Source organism: Ictidomys tridecemlineatus, chromosome 6, assembly GCF_052094955.1.
Source record: "Ictidomys tridecemlineatus isolate mIctTri1 chromosome 6, mIctTri1.hap1, whole genome shotgun sequence".
In the NCBI taxonomy this organism is placed as follows: Eukaryota; Metazoa; Chordata; class Mammalia; order Rodentia; family Sciuridae; genus Ictidomys; species Ictidomys tridecemlineatus.
In genome coordinates, this window is record NC_135482.1 from 25,205,184 (window position 1) to 25,225,010 (window position 19,827).

The following is a 19,827-nucleotide window of genomic DNA, read 5'->3' on the forward strand; positions in this document are numbered from 1 at the left end:
AAAAGCTTTCTATGACTGGTAACTGGTATCCTTCCAAATAAATGCATTGCTTGGTAATGAATGTTAAATTCAGAATAAATTTTTTTTTCAGAATAAATTGATAACTCTAATATTACAAATTTAGAAATTATTAACAACAGTTGTCACTTATAACAATTCTTGGGCTGAGGACATCTTGGACCACAGCTAATGAAATAGTCTCATTCTAGAAAATGATTGAACTTAGTAAGACTTCCAAGTAATTAAAGACCAGCATAAGAACTATAGATAGCATTGTTCATGGTTATACCTAGTGTCAGTGATTTTCAAGTTATAAAATTCCAGATTTAAATTTTTTGTACTAGAAAACTTGTCTAAAGTAAGATTAAGAGACCCCACCCACCCACCCCTGTTGTTTTGCTAGAACCTATCTTCTCAACCAGTGGGAGGAAGCAAGAGCCAGTGTATGACTGAGGTTTCTTGGGACTTAGTGATCTGGGAGAGGCTTTAGGCAAAGGTTGAAAACTGGCAGCTATATATGGCCTATGGACCTGTTTCCCTGGGCCCACACCAAGTGGTTGGCCATTTTTTTAAACTCCAGAAATTCCCTTGAAAAATCCAGAATTTGTTATTTTTGAAGGATCTGAAGATCTGGCACTAGTGGAGCTGACCTACCTTTGTGCTTGACACCTGTTGAGAGGAATTGGGTAGCAGTCACTCCAAGGAAGAGCATGTCATTTGCAAGTTAGAATCCTTCCCAGCCCACCTGCTGTAACTTTGTGTAGTCCTGTTCTAAGTCTTTGACTTTGTAGCCCAAGCCAAACAGTTTGACAAAAGTATTTAATATGTACCTGCTACAGGTTGAGGATGATTAGGTGGAGTGGCACAGGGATTTCCTTTTGAGGACCTCATGATCTAACAACGGAGGGGACACAGACAAGTAGATGTAGTTCTGTCAAGAAGGGAAGTACTTGGAGAGTCCACTCTTCTGGATTCAAGGGAGATAAACACTTCAAGGCAGAGGGAACAACATATGCAGAACTCTGGGAGAGAAGCAAAGGATCTGAACCTATCAATAAATGACTTTTTGAAAATCCACTCTGCCACTTTGTGTTTTTCTGAAATCCTCAGATGTCGACATGGGCTTTGCTTCTTTTGATTTGTTTTAGTTTATGTTGCTGTGATTTGCTTCTACTCTGAGAGGAGCAGTTATCCTTGGTCTTTCTAGAGTCCACCTAGTAAGATCTTAGACCTGATGTATATAGAACTTGAAGCTTACCCAAAATCAGGAATATATTTGTAAAATAAATTTCAGAAAATGCATTTAAAGTACAAATCAGTTTGTAAAAGCCACAGGTGGTGCTGTGGTTTAGCACTTAAAAGAGTGGGGAAGAAAATCTGTTCTATGAGACATTATAAGCAGCTAAATAGCACTAAGTGGCATCATGGGGACAACAAACTGGCTTTATTTTTCTATTTGACGGTTAGGAATGTTTTCTGGTTACTCTAGCCATATCCATTTTTTGTTACTGCAGTAGCAAAGGTTTAGAATTACAACCTTATTTAGAAAAGCTATCAGCTATCCCCCAAATCCAGATGCAATGAAAAATAGGACACCTAATACATCAATCTATGTAAGAATAATGTAATATTTTATCAAAAAATGTATTCTGGGGCTGGGAGTAACATTTCATTTACCATTTAGCATGCTGCCTATCTGAAGGAGTTTTATCAGGGTTTATATGACAACACAAAGCAAAAACATGTTGAATGTAATAATTTGAAGAAATATAATAAAAATCTTTTAATTCACCAATTGAACTGGTCATACTTTGTCTGTTTCCTCAACTATATACTTAATTCCTGCATTACTTTCTGTTTTTATCATTGAGGCTAAGAATAGTGTTTTCTTAAGAATTGGCTTTGCTATATTTTTATGACACCAATTGGGCAAGTTCCCAGTGGCTACAAAACTGGTATCCGAACAAAATTAACTTAGGTGTAGAACTAAACATAAAAAATTAATCTCTTTTTCCTCCAACTCCATCTTTGCCTCCTTGAGCTAATCTCATTTCGTATGTACATGTTGGGGCAACATTCACTGTGTGAATGTGGATGTAGATTTGATGCCAAGCAGAGCAAGCTGAACTTTTCTGATGGGAGTGCATAGTAACTACCCTAATACCTAGATCTGTTGACTCCTAACAGCATCAATTGAAATTTAAGTCAGTACAACTTTATGGTGCTCATAAGGAGCTGCAACATTTTCCCTCTGCCTATCATTTGTGTACAGTACAAAAATGTTTTAAAAATTTGGGATAGATGAATAACCTCCTGTGCCTATCATTTATAGTAACTAGCGTATTTCCTTTTTTACATACTTGATACATTCTGACAAGAATACTTTTGAAATATGATCTAGATTAGTAAATTCAAGTAGTATGTACATTTTAGTATAACCTTGCAAGTTTGCAAGGTCCTCCAACCAAGTTCTGGAATAAGCTACTCAAGACAGCCTTGGCAAAAGCAAGATGGTCGCACCAACTTTTTTCTTTTCCTTTTGCAATTCTAGGGATTGAATCCAGGGCTGTCTCATGCACACTGTCACTGAGCTATTATAGCCCTGGTTACACCAGATTTGAACTTGATGCTGTTTTCCTTGAGTTTTGGAAAGGAAGAAGGGTTAGGATTATGACTAATAAAGGAGAGTAGGACCAATTTTTTGCAGTTCTTTTTTTGGGGGGGGGACCTGTGAACCACAGTTCAGTCTCAATTCTGACATTATATTGAGGAAGCATCCATAGATAATTTGTAAACAGCTGGGAATGCTGGGCTCTTCATAAAACTTTTTCACCTGTCAAAAATGGATTTTTTCAACCATTTAAAATGTTTTAAAAAACCACATATCTGTGAACTACAGAAACAGGTGGTAGGCTGGGTTTGACCAGTATGATTGTACCACCAGTAGTTCCACCAATTGAACTGGTCATACTTTGTCTCTTTCCTCAACTATACACTTATTCCTGCATTATTTTCTATATCATCGAGGCTAAGAATAGCAGTCTAGGAATTGGCTTTGATATATTTTCACTTGCTGCAAAATTGAGATCTGAACTAAAATTAACTAAGATGTGGAACCCCTGGAAGTGATTACTGCTCTTGTGCAAGGCCTTGGGTTCAAGTCTCAGTATCAAAGATTTGTGTCACAAGCTGGGGTTGTGGCTCAGTGGTACAGTGCTTGCCTAGCATGTGGGAGGCACTGGGTTTGACTCTCAGCACATGTAAATAAATAAGGGCTCATAGACAACAAATTAAAAAGAATGTCACATTGACAATTTCTCAAAACATTTTAAAGAATCTAAACAGGTAGCTTTTATTGAAAATCTAAAATTTGTACAACTTTTTAAAAAGTGATGTTTAATTTTGTTAGACTTTTCCGATATAAACAAATATGTGCACAAAACATGCTGACTTCTTTTCGGTTAGCACTTTCCTAAGTACTTGACATGTGACTGGACCTCTTTATGGGAGGGAACTGCATAGTATCAAATAGACTGCCATAATTTAATTCCATTTGTACATTAATACCAATTTCATAAATTCTGCAATACATCTATGACCATAAATTTAGGTACGGAGGAAGGAATCAGGGGTGCTTAACCACTGAGCCACATGCCCAACCCTTTTGTTATATTTAGACCCTTGCTAAGTTTAAGTTGCTTAGGGCCTGCCTTACTAATTTGCTGAAATTAGCTTTGAATTCACCATTCTCCTGCCTCAGTTTTCTGAGCTGCTGGGATTATAGGTGTGCACCATAGTCCCTGGCTGGGACCATTATTTTGGTTGTACAGTTTATAATATTTGACCAGATCCCCCCCTCCCCCCCGTAGATAGTAAAAGGATTATATGCATTTTAAATATATCTACTAAATTGTTCTCCAGAGAAGCTGTTTGTACATACATATTCTTATTTGAATGCAGTTTTTGTTGTTGTAGTGCTTATTATATGGATCTATAATAGGTTAACCATTACTCCTTTGTTCTTGCTCCCCTTCCCCCACCCACCTCCACCAAAAAAAAGGGAACCTTTTGAGTATTGCTAAGATATGTCTTTGGGAAATATCTTGCTGGAATTTAGCTAATGGCATCAGTCAGGATGGTATTACATAGAAGGGAGGGGATGGGGTTGTAGCTCAGTAGCAGAGCACTTGCTTTGCATGACATTTCATAAACATCTATTGCTTTTTACGCTATATTGAGCTGGGCACGATGGCTCACACCTTATAATCCCAGTCTCGGTGGCTAAGGCAGGAGGATGGTGAATTCAAAGCCAGCCTCAACAACTCAATGAGGCCCTCTCTCTAAAATATATATTAAAAAAAAAAAAATGAGCTGGAGATGTGACTGGTTAAGAACCCTGGGGTTCAGTCCCCAGTACCAAAAATAAAAACTTACATTGAAGTGTACATAAAAAGCTATAAAGCCTCAAAAGATTTTAGAAACCTATATAAGCTAAGTCACTTTCTTTATGCCACCATAATGTAAATTTCTGTATGAGCAGATTCTGAGTATATGAGGCTATTGGTAAATATTGAAGAAAAATACATGAAACAGTTGAAACCACCTCTGTCAACTACAGTAATTACCTACAACTAATTCTTAAAATCATACTTTAATAAACTAATGATTAACTAGACAGCACTGCAGAGTTCTCTTTTCTTTCAGCTGAATCCTTAAGTAAAATATCCCTACTTAAATGATATAGGTTTCTTCTAGGTAGTCACATTAAGGCAAAAACATTTCAAAATTTAAAAAAAGTACCTACCTGACCCTAAGCTTCAGAAAGCTCATATAAACAAAACAAAACCACAAAGGATTGTTTCCATTTTTATTTGATGTTTCCAAATATAAAAAAAGTCAAGATTCTTACACCAATTATCTCAAATAAGACCATGCAGAGCAATTCAGTGTGTACAGCAGTTACTTCCCCCTCCAGTTTTTGCTGCTCTTTATACAATAGTGTGATAGATAGGAAATTGGATAGCATGTGCTTGGATGGAAAAATGGCATCTTTACAAAACAACATGCAGGGCAGATTCTACTTTGTCTACAAGTCAAATTTACAGTAACTGCTTTTTCATGAGGGACAAGGAACCCAAAAATTAAGTGCCCAATTTTATTCAACTACCCCACAAATAAGCACAATTAACAGCCTCAATACCTTGCAAACTTTGGAGGGTGAGATGGTAGACATTTTACTGGTTATCTTTAGTAGTGGATTCCACTATTTAACCTGGAAATGTTGGCTTTTCAAGTAAATTTCCTTGGGGCTTTCCTCTAATTTTGCTAGATCAGGTTCCACAAGAACAGTGAAGAAATTTTAAAAGTGAAACTGTAAGGTACTCTGTAGAATTATACACATTTTTGCTAGTTGCATAGGTGAATGACAGATGTTTTGCTAAATGGCACTGAAGAAAATCCTGACGGCACTACTTAGACCAAAATGTTTCTGACCAAAGAAAATTATACAACAATATTTATAGGCTAACTTTTAAGAGATGGTTGACATTAATACTGTACATTTTTTACATGTCAAATACATAGTCCAAGAGTTTATAAAATAAGTTCATGCATTATTACCTCTAAGAATATCATGTACAAGATAAACCCCCCAAGTACTCTTGACAGCATTTCAGGTGGAAGCAGTCTTATATACAAAAACAATCCAGTTTGTCTGCTGTGTTAAGTGTATAATTTAAACAAATTTCAGAGATTACTGAGAAAAAAAATCTTAAGTCCATTGGTGATTGATACAAATCTGTGGGATTTAAAATGTTTCCTTTTTTAAAAACACTCAGAATACATAACCTCTGTACAAAGAAAAATATAAAAATTCTGATGATCACATTTGATTATACTACATAATTTAGGATAAAATGTCACTGGTTAAGTTTTTCTCTTTTACTCCTTCCGTTGACAGCATTAATTTGTGAACTATGTTTATATTTAGTTCAGCTGCCTTTAATGGCACAAGATCTCATTTTCAAAATGGCACCAATTTTCCTGAAATATAACAGCTCTATTTTTAGCAGCAATTATATTTTTAAAGGTTAGCAGTTATATAGAGAGCAAATATTTTAACTATACCTTTTCTACTTTATACTCACCAGTTACAATATTTACAAAAGGCTAATATTGTCTATAAGAAAAAGTGATCTTTTTTCACTCTCCCAACATTAGTCAATGTTTTTTTTTTTACTCTCCTCTTATTTCTGACCTTGTTGAGGGAAATGCAGGAGTTTCAATCCAGGTACTTATTTATTTTAGATGGGATGCCTGATTTTTAAAGTGAGTATAAAGGGTAAGATGAAATAATTTTTAGTTCAGGTGTGTTTAGTGCCCCAAAAGTTATGACAAACAGTAATTACTGACAACCTAAAAAAGATGAGACATTTGAAGGTGCCTTAACAATCTTAAGCCCACAGCAGCTGAACAGCAAGGTGGCCTTTGTATTTCACTGTGGTGCAGCCATCACTGATTTGGCCCTGAAGGTGAGATTCTAATCCTGTGGTTTTTGGTAAATCTAAATTAAAACTGAAAATGTTTTAAGGGCAATTTACATTGAGGGAAATATGGTTCCAAGATATTCTACGTAAGAGATCAGTGACAAAGGGAATTGGCAACTGAGCATGTTAAATAAATTCCGTGAATACTGTCTTCATGATAAGAAAGATGTATTTACTACATCATGCATTTTGCTAACAGTATTTCCGTAAAAATCACCAACTCACTATAGAGTAATATTTTGTGTTAAATTACTATTGAATTTTAGGGAAAATAGCCATTTCAGGTTGACAGCAACATAATACTAATTATGCAAATTTAGAGAAGAGTTGACAAATTTCCCAAATATCAAATTGAAGTCCTTTGCCCGAACAGTTAAGGACCATACAGAGACAGTCCAAATGTGCAATTTATGATTTTAAATTCTTATCCTATGAAACAAGTTCTGGAATGGATGGATTTCTTTAATACTACGAATATTTTCCATTAATTCCCACCACAGAAAGATTTGTTGACTATATTAATGCTGCAAATGAGAAAACAATTTAGGGGGAATATACCCACAAGTAATTTGATCTGATAAAAGACTGATGCCAAATGGACAGATCAAAACAAAAAAACCCTAAAAAAATGCTGTGAAAAAAATGACAAAAATAACATGAGGGGGCACAGTTAAGGCATCTAAAAAAAATTCCACATGGCTTTGGCTTATTAAAATATTTTACACTTTTTTTTTTTTTTAAAGAAGATTTGAAAGCATCTGAAAAACATGCAAATTGTTTGAAATCCCTGCATGGCAAATTCAGACAGTTTGCGAGCATCATTCAGATGTTTGCCAAGGAAAGTAAAGAAGCCTCTCCCCAAGAGATCACACATGGTCGGGGAGGTCCTCCCCAAACTCTCTATCTTACACTAGATGGCAACCCCGAGGTCTGTGCGGCAGTCACAAACAAGGCATTATTATCTGGAAGGGAAGGTACTGTGGAATTTCCATTGCTTGGGGAGCAACCCAGCTTTAGCTTTTCCAGATACTCTGCATGTACAGGTTTATGACATTGGAGAACTTTGATTGCATCTTCTACTTTGAACCACTCTCTCTTTCTTCCTAGAGAATAGTATGACAACAGTTACTATACAGTCAATTTTAAATAGCAAGCTGCACTCTACTAACAATGACCTTTACCCCCCCCCCCAATAACTCTTTTTAGAAACAGCTTAAACAATGTTTCAGGAAAGAGTTTTAAGATAATTCAGAAGACCAGAGAGCAAAAGGAATAGGAACTCACCTATATTAACAGAATCTTCCCAGTCTTCTAATATTTCAGTGACTGTAAGAACATAAACATATGTTCTATGCTTTCGGTCTTGGTTCTGCTTGAGTATAAAAAGAAAAGCATTTTAATCTACAGGAATAAGCCAAGTATGTATTTTCAGGGGAAAAATAAACAGTTCTGGCATAGCACTGACTAAGCAATAGTCAATTATTCTCAGTTGTACAGTCTAGGAAGAGTTATTAAAAAAAATTAAAGTTTAAAAGATGAGAACTGGAGCTTCTTCATCAATGATGAAACTAGCTCTGAATATTATTTTTTTCTTTTTTGGTACTGAAGATTAAACCCACAGTTGCTCTACCACTGAGCTATATCACCAGCCTCTTCTTGAGACAGGGTTCATTTAGTTGCCCATGCTGACATAGAAAACTTGTGAACTTCCACCGCAGCTGGAATTATAGTTGTGCACCACCACACGTGGCCTAATAGTAAACTTTTTAACATTGACTTACATATATTCAACATTGTTTTCATAAATAAAATCTTATAATTTGGAACCTATATTAAAAGAACCATATTCTTTTTACACTAGGTCCTATTCCCTGAGGCTAATGCTGACAACCATTTAGTGCTGTGAAAAATTGCTTCCTTCAGGATATATGTAGAGAAAAAGTCCCAGTTCCTATAGAATATTCCAGTTTATCCAGATACACAGAAAAGCACAGTCCTACCAACCCAGACTGGGGCTTCTTGAACTTGATTATACCTGATTACTCAGAAGGGGGGAAAATTGTTTTAAAATAAAATTCACTTGTGGATAAAGCCAAAGTGTTGATATTTTTTATATACACAGCCAGGTTTGAGAATACCTGGGAAATGCCCTTCTCAAAAACTATCTTTTAAACCAGCACACACCTCTAATCCCAGCAGCTGGGAAGGATGAGACAGAAGGATTGCGAGTTTAAAGCCAGCAGAAGCGAGGTGCTAAGCAACTCAGTGAGACCCTGTCTCTAAGTAAAATACAAAATAGGGCTGGGGATGTGGCTCAGTGGTAGAGTGCCCCTGAATTCAATACCCAGTACCTCCCCCCTCCCAAAAATCGATATGCTTGAAACTCAATTTTGTCCTTATTAAAACTGGAACATAGTCTTGACTCTAAAAATTTGAATAGAAGGTGACTTTAAAATGAAGGGACTCACTTTCATTCCAATTAAATTTAGTCGTTTTCTGTAGTCTAAGACTTTAAATAATTGCCCCGATTTTTTCCCTACCACAAATAACCTGAATAATCCAATCAGTTTACTGTGTCTTTGGGAAGGAGTATGAACAGCAAATTAAACACATGGTAAGTCACTTATTAGTTTTTATTATTACTATTATTTCTCTTCATCATCATCATCATTTGCTACTTTCCAGTGCTGAGGATAAAACCCAGGGCCTCACACAAGCTAGATAACTGCTCTAATACTGAGCCACATCCCCAGTACTATTTTTCTTTATTTTTTAAAAATTGTTTTTCTTATTTCTATGCCTAGCAATTAATATTTATCTGTTACAGTACATTCATAAATTCATTGAAATCACTGGGACAAAAGGGCAAAATGATTCTGTTTTATTTTCTAAGGGAAAGATGTATTGATTGACATTTTCTGTTAAATAGTACTTGGAAAACAATACTGTTACCTTCCAATATTTTAAGCTTTATGAGTTTTCTTCAAAGACCTGTCACCATATTGACAAATGTCACTTGAACTATGATATTTGAATTACTGAAAACAAATCTTATCTTTTCCAGTTTAACCAGGAGATGGTGCTATGAAACTGGGTAAAACAAGTGCTGAATTCTGGAAAAGTCTGAATGCTTATGCTTTTAGGACTTTAAAAACTACTGTATACTTGTAAGACTCATCAATTCTCCCAAGTGCTGAACAATTGGAATTCTGAATTTCCTAAAAGCATAAAAATAAAATTATATGGTTTTACCTTAAAGACTGAACTAACCCTTAAATATTATCTTGAAAAAATAATGTCCCCATGTTTCATGTATTCCATATATCTAGGACTGGAAACGCACTGACTTTACTATACTACCAATGGGGGTAATTACTACCATAATAATGCTGTATAAAAATGGATGGTATATAAAAAAAAGGTGAAGTGGCTTTTACTTACCTCCTCCTTTTCTAATCCTTATGACTACCTTGCCTACAGTGTTAGAGGAATGTCTGGTTCAGCCGGCTGCCAGATTATCTTGCTGATCTTCAAAAGGAATAAATGCTATTAACAGCTAGGTGAAGATTACTTTTGTAACTCACCTCAAATATACCCAGGAGTCTTCCTAGTTTTCCTTTGACTCCTGCCTATTTAAAAAAAAAAAAAAAAGGATGAAATGCAAATATTTATCTTTTCATAATAATGTAATTTACATAAGTTATTCTGGCTCTTTCAATTTTTGAATCTAAACAGAATGGGCCTTCCCATACCAAATCACTATCTTCCTGCTTCTGTGAAGTTTTTTGACCATACCAAGATTCAAGTCCTGTGGTTTGCTATAAAATAATGGCTTCATTTTTTTCTACATGTGACTCCTTATTGATCAGATTATTGTTTTATAAGGAGTGGCAAGAATTGATAGAAATTAGATTTTCTACCAATTTGGGTCAAACATGAATGAAACCAGACTTCTGTAAATACACACTTCCTCTTCTTAAAGATTTATCTTTCTCTTTTCTTCTTTTCCCATGGCTTAGATTTAGGATTCTTCTATACACCCTTCTATTACACAGTCCTCATTATTTATTCCTAGCATTGTAACTAACCTATTGCAACTTCAGTTGTTCCCCATTTCATACTACAAATGAATACCACTGGACATGCCGTTTCCTCTACTTAAGGTGTCCTTTCTTCAGGAAATTGCTATTATTACCAACCTACTGTTGTGAAACCTCTCCTTATGTACAAAGCCTAAGAATGGCCTTATGCATTCCCTTCCCATTTATAACAGCACCACTACTCACTTTGTTGTTTTGCCTGCGAGTAAGTTCTATCAACTGAAAGAATACAAGCAAACCACTTATGCTTTTATACATGAGGTATAAACAAAAGTAGTAAAACAAAAGCAATTGCTATTTTTTAAATTTTAATTTATTTATTTAAAATATGTGGTGCTACTTAGGGCCTCACACATGCTAGGCGAGCGCTCTACTGCTGAGCCACAACCCCAGCCCCAGCAATTGCTTCTTACTCATTTGAGATAGAATTACAGCTTATGATCCATGCATTCCTGTTCGATGTTAATACTAACCTTGCCAAGGCCATAATATTACACACTGATCAAGTAATCAGGACAACCAGGAAGTTACATGTCAATATGATTCTGAGCAACTTCCACACTGACTTTACCTCAATTTTACCAGGTTAAAAAAAAAAAAAAACGTGATTTAGCAAAATGCTAACTACAGTCACATGGTTATCAGTGTTCTATCAGAAAACAACGAAAAAGCACTGCTGGGACCTGCTTAACTTCTTGCCTTCTCCTCAGTGTTGCTGAGCAAAATACCTTGTTTGTACACCTCACACAGAAGACCCTTCTGTAGAATCCCAATGTACAGTGTGTGTGAAAGGAGAATAAATGACCATTCACCTCACCTCCTCATAAACTTCCCTCACGGCAGCACCGCCAGGCTCCTCCTCAGGCTCCATTCCTCCTCCCGGGACAATCCACTGGTCTGGGTACCGACTGCTACTCACCAACAGCACCTGCAAGACCCACCGTGACCATGTATTTCCAGCCTGAGAAGCACTATGGATACAAACAACATTCTCAAACCTTTGCAGGGTTGTAGCTCATTCTTAAATGTCATTACAATTACTAAGAGTACACCTTATGCTACCAAAAAGGTTTGTGTTTCCAAAGACCAAAAATCCAACAATATGACCACATTACTAAACCATTCTGTGTTTAATGAGATAATTTAAATACTAGATTCAATTAGTAAAATTTCAATTCTTGGATATTAACAAAGGATACAAGCAAAGACTTCATTTACTAACCCTAAAGTTGAACTCACTGGGGTTTGCAGTTCTATCAGTTATTCTTTAGTTAGGAAATCTTTAATTACTTTTCCATATAAGGATATGACCATAGATGTGTCACCTTGTTAAAATGTAATGAATACCTGGAAGACTACAGATGCTGTGAAAAAGGAACAGGGAAATGCATGTAGAATCAATGCTTGGTACATAGAACTGTCATTTTTATGCTCATCATTAGCAAATTCCATCACCACCTGTTTTGTTTGGTACAGTTTATGAGCTAAGAAGGGTTTTTCTATTTTTAAAACAGATATTTATATTTCAGTGTCCATAGGTAAAATTTTATTAGAACCAAGTCACACTCATTCACTTGTACATATTAATCTGGCTGATTTATCCTTTAAGAGTAGAGGTGAATTATATTTACACTATACAGCCTGCAAAGTCTAAAATACTTATCTGGCTTTTTATAGGAACACTCTACAGAACTCTAATCAAGGACACCATTAAGCCTGAACTATATAAATTCTTCAAAACAACAGACCCTCACTGTATTATCAAGATAAGTATAGATGTTAACTATTTAATAGTACCTGGAATAGTATTACATAGCAGTCTTAAAAATGAAATCTGTGGTATAGGTTAGGTCGAAATCCACTCAAGTTTTAAAAGAATGACAAAATCTTTATCAATGTCAAATGATATTATGAAGGTAACATGTTTTAACCACAACAATAATGTTGCAAAATTATCATAGAATATTGCTTTCAAGTAAATTTAAACAAAAGTTAATCCCCGATGTGGGTACTGATATATATATATTTATTTGACATACACTATAGCAGTTCTATCTCCCTAGCTCTATCCTTCGTTCACAGCCAGTACTGATGCCTCCTCCTACTTGAGGTAGGCTAACAGGAACTTTACCTTTCCCAACAAGTTCAGACTGTCAGCAGTTCAGACTTCTACCTTCCCCCAAGTTCAGATTGTCAGTAGTTCAGACTTCTACTTTCCCCCTAAATCCCCAAACGGCTGAATAGGAAGAAAATGCCTGTTTAGGCAATATACCTCCCTTACTATAAAAGAGTACACCTCTGCCTAGGGACACACCTTCATCACAGCCAGTGCTCATTTACAAGAGTCAGCATTGTTTCACTCTAGATCTGGACACAGCTTTATTGCTTGCACCGACATCATTCCTTGAAGCAAACAACTTGTTGTAAAACAGTAACAAAACCAGAGAAAGTACTGAAAACTAACATGATGGCTGACAAAGTCTTAGTGGAATTACTGATGCCTATCTCTGAGGGTAGCAAGTTCAAAACTAGCAATTTTGGTAAAATGAAATGTAAGACAGTTTTAAATTTAAATAATACTAAGTAGTTATGTATCAAAATCAGAAGCTAAACAGCCACAGTTAATGAAATGTATTGAATATCAGAAGACATAGGTTTGATTCCAAAGGTGACTGACTGCACAGAAGATTATAATCAAGGTGTTCCATTCCTTGATACACATAAGGTATGTGCTAATAAGCAACCTTCAATGCATTGGTTTCCTTGTGTGAAAAGAGAAATAATTATTCTTATAGGATTGGTGTTAATGAGAATTTAATATCTTAAAGCCAGGGGTGGTGGCACACACCTGTAATCCCAGCAGCTTGGAAGGCTGAGGCAGGAGGATCATTAGCTCAAAGCCAGCCTCAGCAATTTAGCAAGGTCTTGTGTCCACATAAAATGTAAAAAAGTACTCTAGATAAAATCTAAAAGAGGGCTAGGGATGTGGCTCAGTGGGAAAGCATCCCTAAACTCAATCCCTGGTTCCAAAAAAAAAAAAAAAAAGACTTAGGTCCTGTCATTCTTGGCCACTACTAGTTCTCTGTTCTCCCCACTTATTGACTTGGATTAATTTACCAAGAATTAGGTGCATCACCCAATGGTACTAATTCTATTTGTTTTATAGTTACTGAGAAATAATGATGCTATCATGGCAGAAAAAGATACATCAAAAAGACTGTAAAGATTAATTGAAGATAGGCTATTAAAACTACTATGGACACTAGAAGCAATGGTGTATGCCTAATCCCAGCAACTAGGGAGTCTGAAGCAGGAAGATGGTAAATTCGAGATTAGTCTCAGCAATTTAGCAAGGCCTTAAGCAACTTAAAGAGAGACCCTGTCTCAAAATAAAGAAAAGGATTGGGGATGTAGCTCAGTGGTAAAGTGCCCTTGGGTTCCATCCCCAGTATAGAAAAGAATGGGAGAAAAAGTAAAATACATTAAGAACCTAAAGTCTCTATGTTCAAATTCTTTAAAATGCAAATCAAATTTCAAATCTTTGTAATTTATTCAAAAAGGAGGTTTGGGCTGGGAATGTATCTCAATGTTAGAACTTTGAGTTTATTCCCGAGCACTGCAAAAAAAAAAAAAAAAAAAATGGGGGACAGCTATTGAGGATCTAGGCCAATTCAAGGTCTTGGTCCTATATCAATACTTGCAAATTAAATGTTAAACTAAAAAATGTTTAAAGTGTATCTTATGCCACTAGGAAAGTAAATGGCAACTACTGGTTCTGACTGCAGGGTTAGAGACCTATTTTTCTAGTCACAAGGTATGAGTTACATATAACCTGATTTTACTTACTATACAATTCTATGCTTTCTTAGCAACTAGTTTTTTTTTTGGCACCAGGGACTGAACCCAGGGCACTTAACCACTGAGCCACTTCACCAGTCCTTCTTAATATTTTATGTAGAGACAGGGTCTCTCTGCATTGCTTACAGCCTGGCTAAGGTGCTGAGGCTGACCTTGAACTCCATCCTCCATCGAGTCCTAAAAAAAATAAAATTCCAAGGGTCACGTATCTAGGTCAATGACTATATGTTCTCAATTCTCCAAGACTGTCTTTAATAGCTAAATTATATAAGATTATTAATGTTGGAAAACACCCTAGCATAGACTGTGTCGGCTTTTCTGAATTAACATTTTAGCCTCATATTTTAAAACCAAACCAGTATCATCAATAGGACATCTACATATGACTAAATTTTCTTCCAAAAGTCACCAACTCATGGAACCACTGAGTGGGTCAACATCTCCCTTTCATAAATTATTTAGAAAGTTCCATGAAACACATCTACATAAATTTTTTGGACAAGTTGACTTAGTCTAATCAAAGAATGAAGATTGCGTCTGTTCATACAAGTATATCTTTAAAAAAACAAAAAAAATGACAATTTACACTAGAATAGTGTAAATTGGGCACGTAGAGCTCTTACATGCCCTTGATCTGCCTCTACCTCCAGCCTGACTTTTGACCTATTCATGCCTTTTTGAGCATGAAACATATTTGCCAGCAAAATCTTATGGATTTTTTTTTTTTTTAAGAGAGAGTGAGAGAGGAGAGAGAGAATTTTTAATATTTATTTTTTAGTTCTCGGCGGACACAACATCTTTGTTGGTATGTGGTGCTGGGGATCGAACCCAGGCCGCACGCACTCCAGGCGAGCGCGCTACCGCTTGAGCCACATCCCCAGCCCCTTATGGATTTTTTAAGATGAATTAAAATTCAGTTTCTCATTCCACTAGTCATTTCAAGGACCATGTATTGGAAAACACAGATCCAGCACCTTAAAGGTACATACTTTTTGGAGCAAGAAAAACATGTTAATTATCTACTTATAATTTCCATCAAAAAGATTCCCTTTTTAAAGTTCTTTATGAAAATGGACTAGTAAGAAAGAAATATATTCATGGCATCAAACTAAATCCATTTACTTTTTGTCTTTATAATCTTCAATCTTTAGATGGTAAGAATAATCTACTCTTGTCAGACATAGTAATTCAGCATAAATTCTTGAACTTAAGGAGAAACACTCTCAAGAAAGAAGTTTATTTTGTTTTTTTCTCCCATAATAAGTATTCAACTCAGGGCTTCGAACATGCTAGGCAAGCACTCTATCAGAATATTATATTTTTTATATCTTTTGTTTTGAGACGGGATCTCCCACAGGCATTCTATAGACAAGAGGTTAGGTCTGTCAGGGTGGAAGAAATAAATCTGGCCAGGCGTAGTGGTGCACGCTTATAATCCCAGAGGCTTGGTAGGAGGATCATAAGTGAAAGGCCAGTCTCAGCAACTTAGCAAGATCCTGTCTCAGAATAAAAAATAAAAAGGGCTGGGGATGTGACTCAGTGGTTGGTTAAGTGCCCCTGGGTTCAGTCCCTGGTGCAAAAAAAAAAAAAAAAAAAAAAAAAAGAAAAGACAATTAACACAGCCCCTGTCCCCCTCAACCGGCCCCCCAAACTGAATGGTCAGATTTTTGAGGCCAACTAGGACAGCCAAGCAATCCTGTAATTAACTAGGTCCATCATGGGCATGAGAAATGGCTATGGAATTCCACAAACCATCCCCAGCACTAGATGAATACGGATTGATAAAAACTGACAGCACTCTGTGAGATGTGCGTATTTTAATTAGGCCAACAAGAGAGGATAAAATGGCTATTTTTAGGCAGGAGATTGTGATTAAGATGAATGCACATGAATTTATCAGTATTTTCTAAGCACTTCTTACTTTGTCCCCAAGTACCAACACCTGCTCTAACTCAGAGGGTTTTAAGGATGACAATATGAAAGTCAGTTTGTTTATACTTCATCTTAAGAGTTTTCTCCACTTCTCTTTCAAGAAAAAGGGTTCACTAAATTAAAAAGCCTAGTTTTGAGGCTGGGGTTGTAGCTCAGTGATAGAGTGCTTCCCAGTGAGAGGCACCACATAAAAATAAAGGGCTTAAAAAAAAAAAAAAAAAAAGCCTAGGATTACCAGAACCCTATAATCCCATCAACTCAGGAGACTGAAGCAGGAGGATCCAAGTTCCAGCTCAGTCAGGGCAACTGAGTGAGACCCTGTCTCAAAGAAAGCATCACACCTTTCTGTTAGTACAAATTTAAAATCTTCTTTGCAATTTTCTTTCAAGATTGATGTCTAGTATAATAAACAACTGAAACTTTGTTTCTTAGATAAACCTTTGGGATGCTAGTACTGTACTGACCACAGCGATTGTTTTACTAGATACGAATTCACATTCTCAGCTTCATTATTCTTTTTCTAATATACGTCGGTGGGAAAAGTAAACTATTAATAGCTATAGTTATTTATATACATGTAGAGTTCCACAATTTATTTTTTTTAATTTTTTTTCTTTTGAAGTACTGAGGACTCAGTCCAGGACCTTTCATGTGCTTAGCAAGCACTGTATTTAGCTACACTCTCCCGCCCCACTACACAATTTATTTTAAAGGCCCTTTTTGGTCTGTTTTGGTGAAGACAATTACCTAATCACAACATACTGTTTCCTACAATTACATTAATTTTTTTTTAAAAAAAGGGCAGATGCTCATGAGTCCTTCTCATAAATACTGGAAGCATTTAAACCCCACAGAATCACCGTAAAGTATTATCATTTGCTATCCCCCCAAAGCACACTAACAGGCAAATAAACATTTCTATAATATCCTCAATCTACTGAAAAGATAGTTAGCATGTTAATTATGTTCTAAAAATGGTACGACTGACCTAACAAAGCTCATGTAAAATCTCATTAAGACAATACACTAACAGCTATCAGAGTTATATGTGGTCACTAGGTTTTAAATTTATTTTCCATATCCACTGTCAGGAGATATGTCACATTGATAAGATGACAGATGAAAGTAGATATCCAACCTTCCATATAAACCAGGGCTGAGACCAAACAGATTTAAAGACTACTCATTCCACCAAGATACAGAACCAGACTTTAATCACATTCAAACCTCAAAGCCAAAACTGTCCAGAGTGGTGGACACCAAGACATTTCCTCTTACCCCATTCAACCTGACTACCTTCACATAAGCATTCCTCCTCCTACACTACACTGCTGCTACTTCACTTTACCCTGTTTTTCATGCCCTGGACAAATAACAGAAAAACATCATTCGAAATGTAATGGTGGCACATGCCTGTAATCCCAGCTATTTACAAGTCCCTGTCTCAAAAATAAAAAGGACTAGGGATATGGTGCAGTGGTATAGTGCTCCCAGCACTGCAAAGCCCCAAACAACAACAACAATTAAAACAAAAACAAAAACTCTTGACACAATCTACTTCTATCACAGTTAGCCATTTCAAAGGAATTTAACCAAAATTAGGTGAGCAGCAGGGGATGAACATCCACCATGCACAAACGGTCATTTGAAAAGATTGTAGGTTTAACAATGGCTAGGATACACCTAAGACCCTAAGGAAAAAACAGATGAAAATGCTATAGAAGTGCATTTCCTCAAACAAGGTAGTTGGTTTAGTGACTTATACAACAGCCCTTTTTTAGGTCTGGGAGGGCTATCCGCAGGAGGATGGTGAGTTCAAAGGCAGCCTCAGCAACTTAGTAAGGCCCTAAGCAACTCAGCAAGACCCTGTTTCTAAATATAAAAAAGGGGTGAGGAAGTGGCTCAGTGATTAAGTGCTCCTGGGTTCAATCCCTAGTACCAAAAAAAAAAAAAAAAAAGTTACTAGCCATGTGTGGTAGCTCATGCCTGTCATCCCAACTACTTGGAAGGCTGAGGCAGGAGGATCTCAAATTTGAAACCAGCTTCAGCAATTCAGTGAGAAAATAATTCTCAAAATAAAAAGGGGTGGGGAGGTTGCTCAGTGGTAGAACACTTACCTAGCATGTATGAGGACCTGGGTTCAATTCCCAAGACCAACAAAGGGATGTGGGGGTGTGAGGAAGCTATCTTTGGACAGTATTTAATCTTTTTTTTTTTTTTTTTTTTTTTTTTGAGAGAGAGATTGAATGAGAGAGAGAATTTTAACATTTATTTTTTAGTTCTCGGCAGACACAACATCTTTGTTTGTATGCGGTGCTGAGGATCCAACCCGGGCCGCACGCATGCCAGGTGAGCACGCTACCGCTTGAGCCACATCCCCAGCCCCAGTATTTAATCTTAATGAAACATGAGCCCCACAGTATATATATGAAAGGGGTGGACTAACTACTGACTTAAAGTGTAAAGACGGAGACTTTAATTGTACTAGTGGAGACTTAATTGTACTAATAATTCTAATTAGTACTGTTACTATTTATTAGTGCTTTCTGAGACTACCTTGTCTCTGTTTTATGATTTTGTAGAATTCAGATTTTCCATGAATATATACTCAGTATTACAGCAGACAATCTGCAGAAGATGCAGCCACTGGCTCTGGGAAGTTAAAAGCTAATTACAGCACCAAGTCCAATGGCAGAGTAGTAGTCAGATTTTAGGACCGATAATGTCTCTCTTGCAACTGTGCCTAGATTCCATCCAGGATCAAGTCATTTCTATTTCTCATCTTGGCAGTATTCCCATTTTGCTGGTGTATTCATGCTTAAATAAATCTAAACTCTAAATGTCCTTTGTTCAAAACTAAGAGTTCCTATCTAACAAGTCCTTAGCCTTACATTTAAGGCACTCTATGTTTTATGTTTTAACTATTCCTTGTTTTTTGGTATCCCAAGCTGTAGCATTATAGATCACAGTCCCAAGTCTTACTGTTTGGGATGCTTGGTCCTTTTCCTGCATTCTGAAATGACTCACTTTGGATGTGAATCCCAGAGCACCTGAAAGCACTTTTATCTTACTGTACTTCCCTTTTAATCAGTCATTTGTCTAACCTGCCACTACAGGATATGAATTGAGACTTCATCTTTGCACTGTTCAAACTATATATATGCAAATATGCTCAAAGTTAACCAATTTTCAGTTACCTATTTGTAAAGGTGTTGGCCTCTTTCACTAAACAAGCACAGTCTACAGGAAAATTATTTTGTGAGCTTGTTTCAAAGCCCAACTGCCCAAACTGAAGGTGGTTCTCCACAGAAATAATTTTCTAGAGAGGCTGATTGAATAAATCTAAGACTTTGAAGCAATACATCTGGCCTCTAAATGAATTTTTTTTTTTT

At 36.3% G+C, this 19,827-nt stretch overlaps 1 protein-coding gene across 5 annotated transcripts in view; it reads right to left on the bottom strand.

The window, feature by feature from the left end:
• Nucleotides 1–4,853: 4,853 nt before the first annotated feature.
• Nudt4 (nudix hydrolase 4) overlaps nucleotides 4,854–19,827 on the bottom strand; it is a 35,311-nt gene continuing 20,337 nt past the window's right edge. For 2 of the 5 annotated variants that reach the window (XM_078053021.1, XM_078053019.1), the window contains exons 2-5: nucleotides 11,463–11,573; nucleotides 10,130–10,174; nucleotides 7,830–7,917; nucleotides 4,854–7,648 (exon numbers count right to left, since the gene is read on the bottom strand). In XM_078053021.1, the coding sequence (XP_077909147.1) occupies nucleotides 7,446–7,648; nucleotides 7,830–7,917; nucleotides 10,130–10,174; nucleotides 11,463–11,516 (390 nt within the window). In that variant the 5' untranslated portion in view covers nucleotides 11,517–11,573 and the 3' untranslated portion in view covers nucleotides 4,854–7,445. Of the gene's footprint in view, nucleotides 7,649–7,829; nucleotides 7,918–10,129; nucleotides 10,175–11,462; nucleotides 11,617–19,827 lie in introns of all 5 variants that reach the window. The other 3 variants (XM_078053018.1, XM_078053017.1, XM_078053020.1) reach the window with 3 other exon arrangements.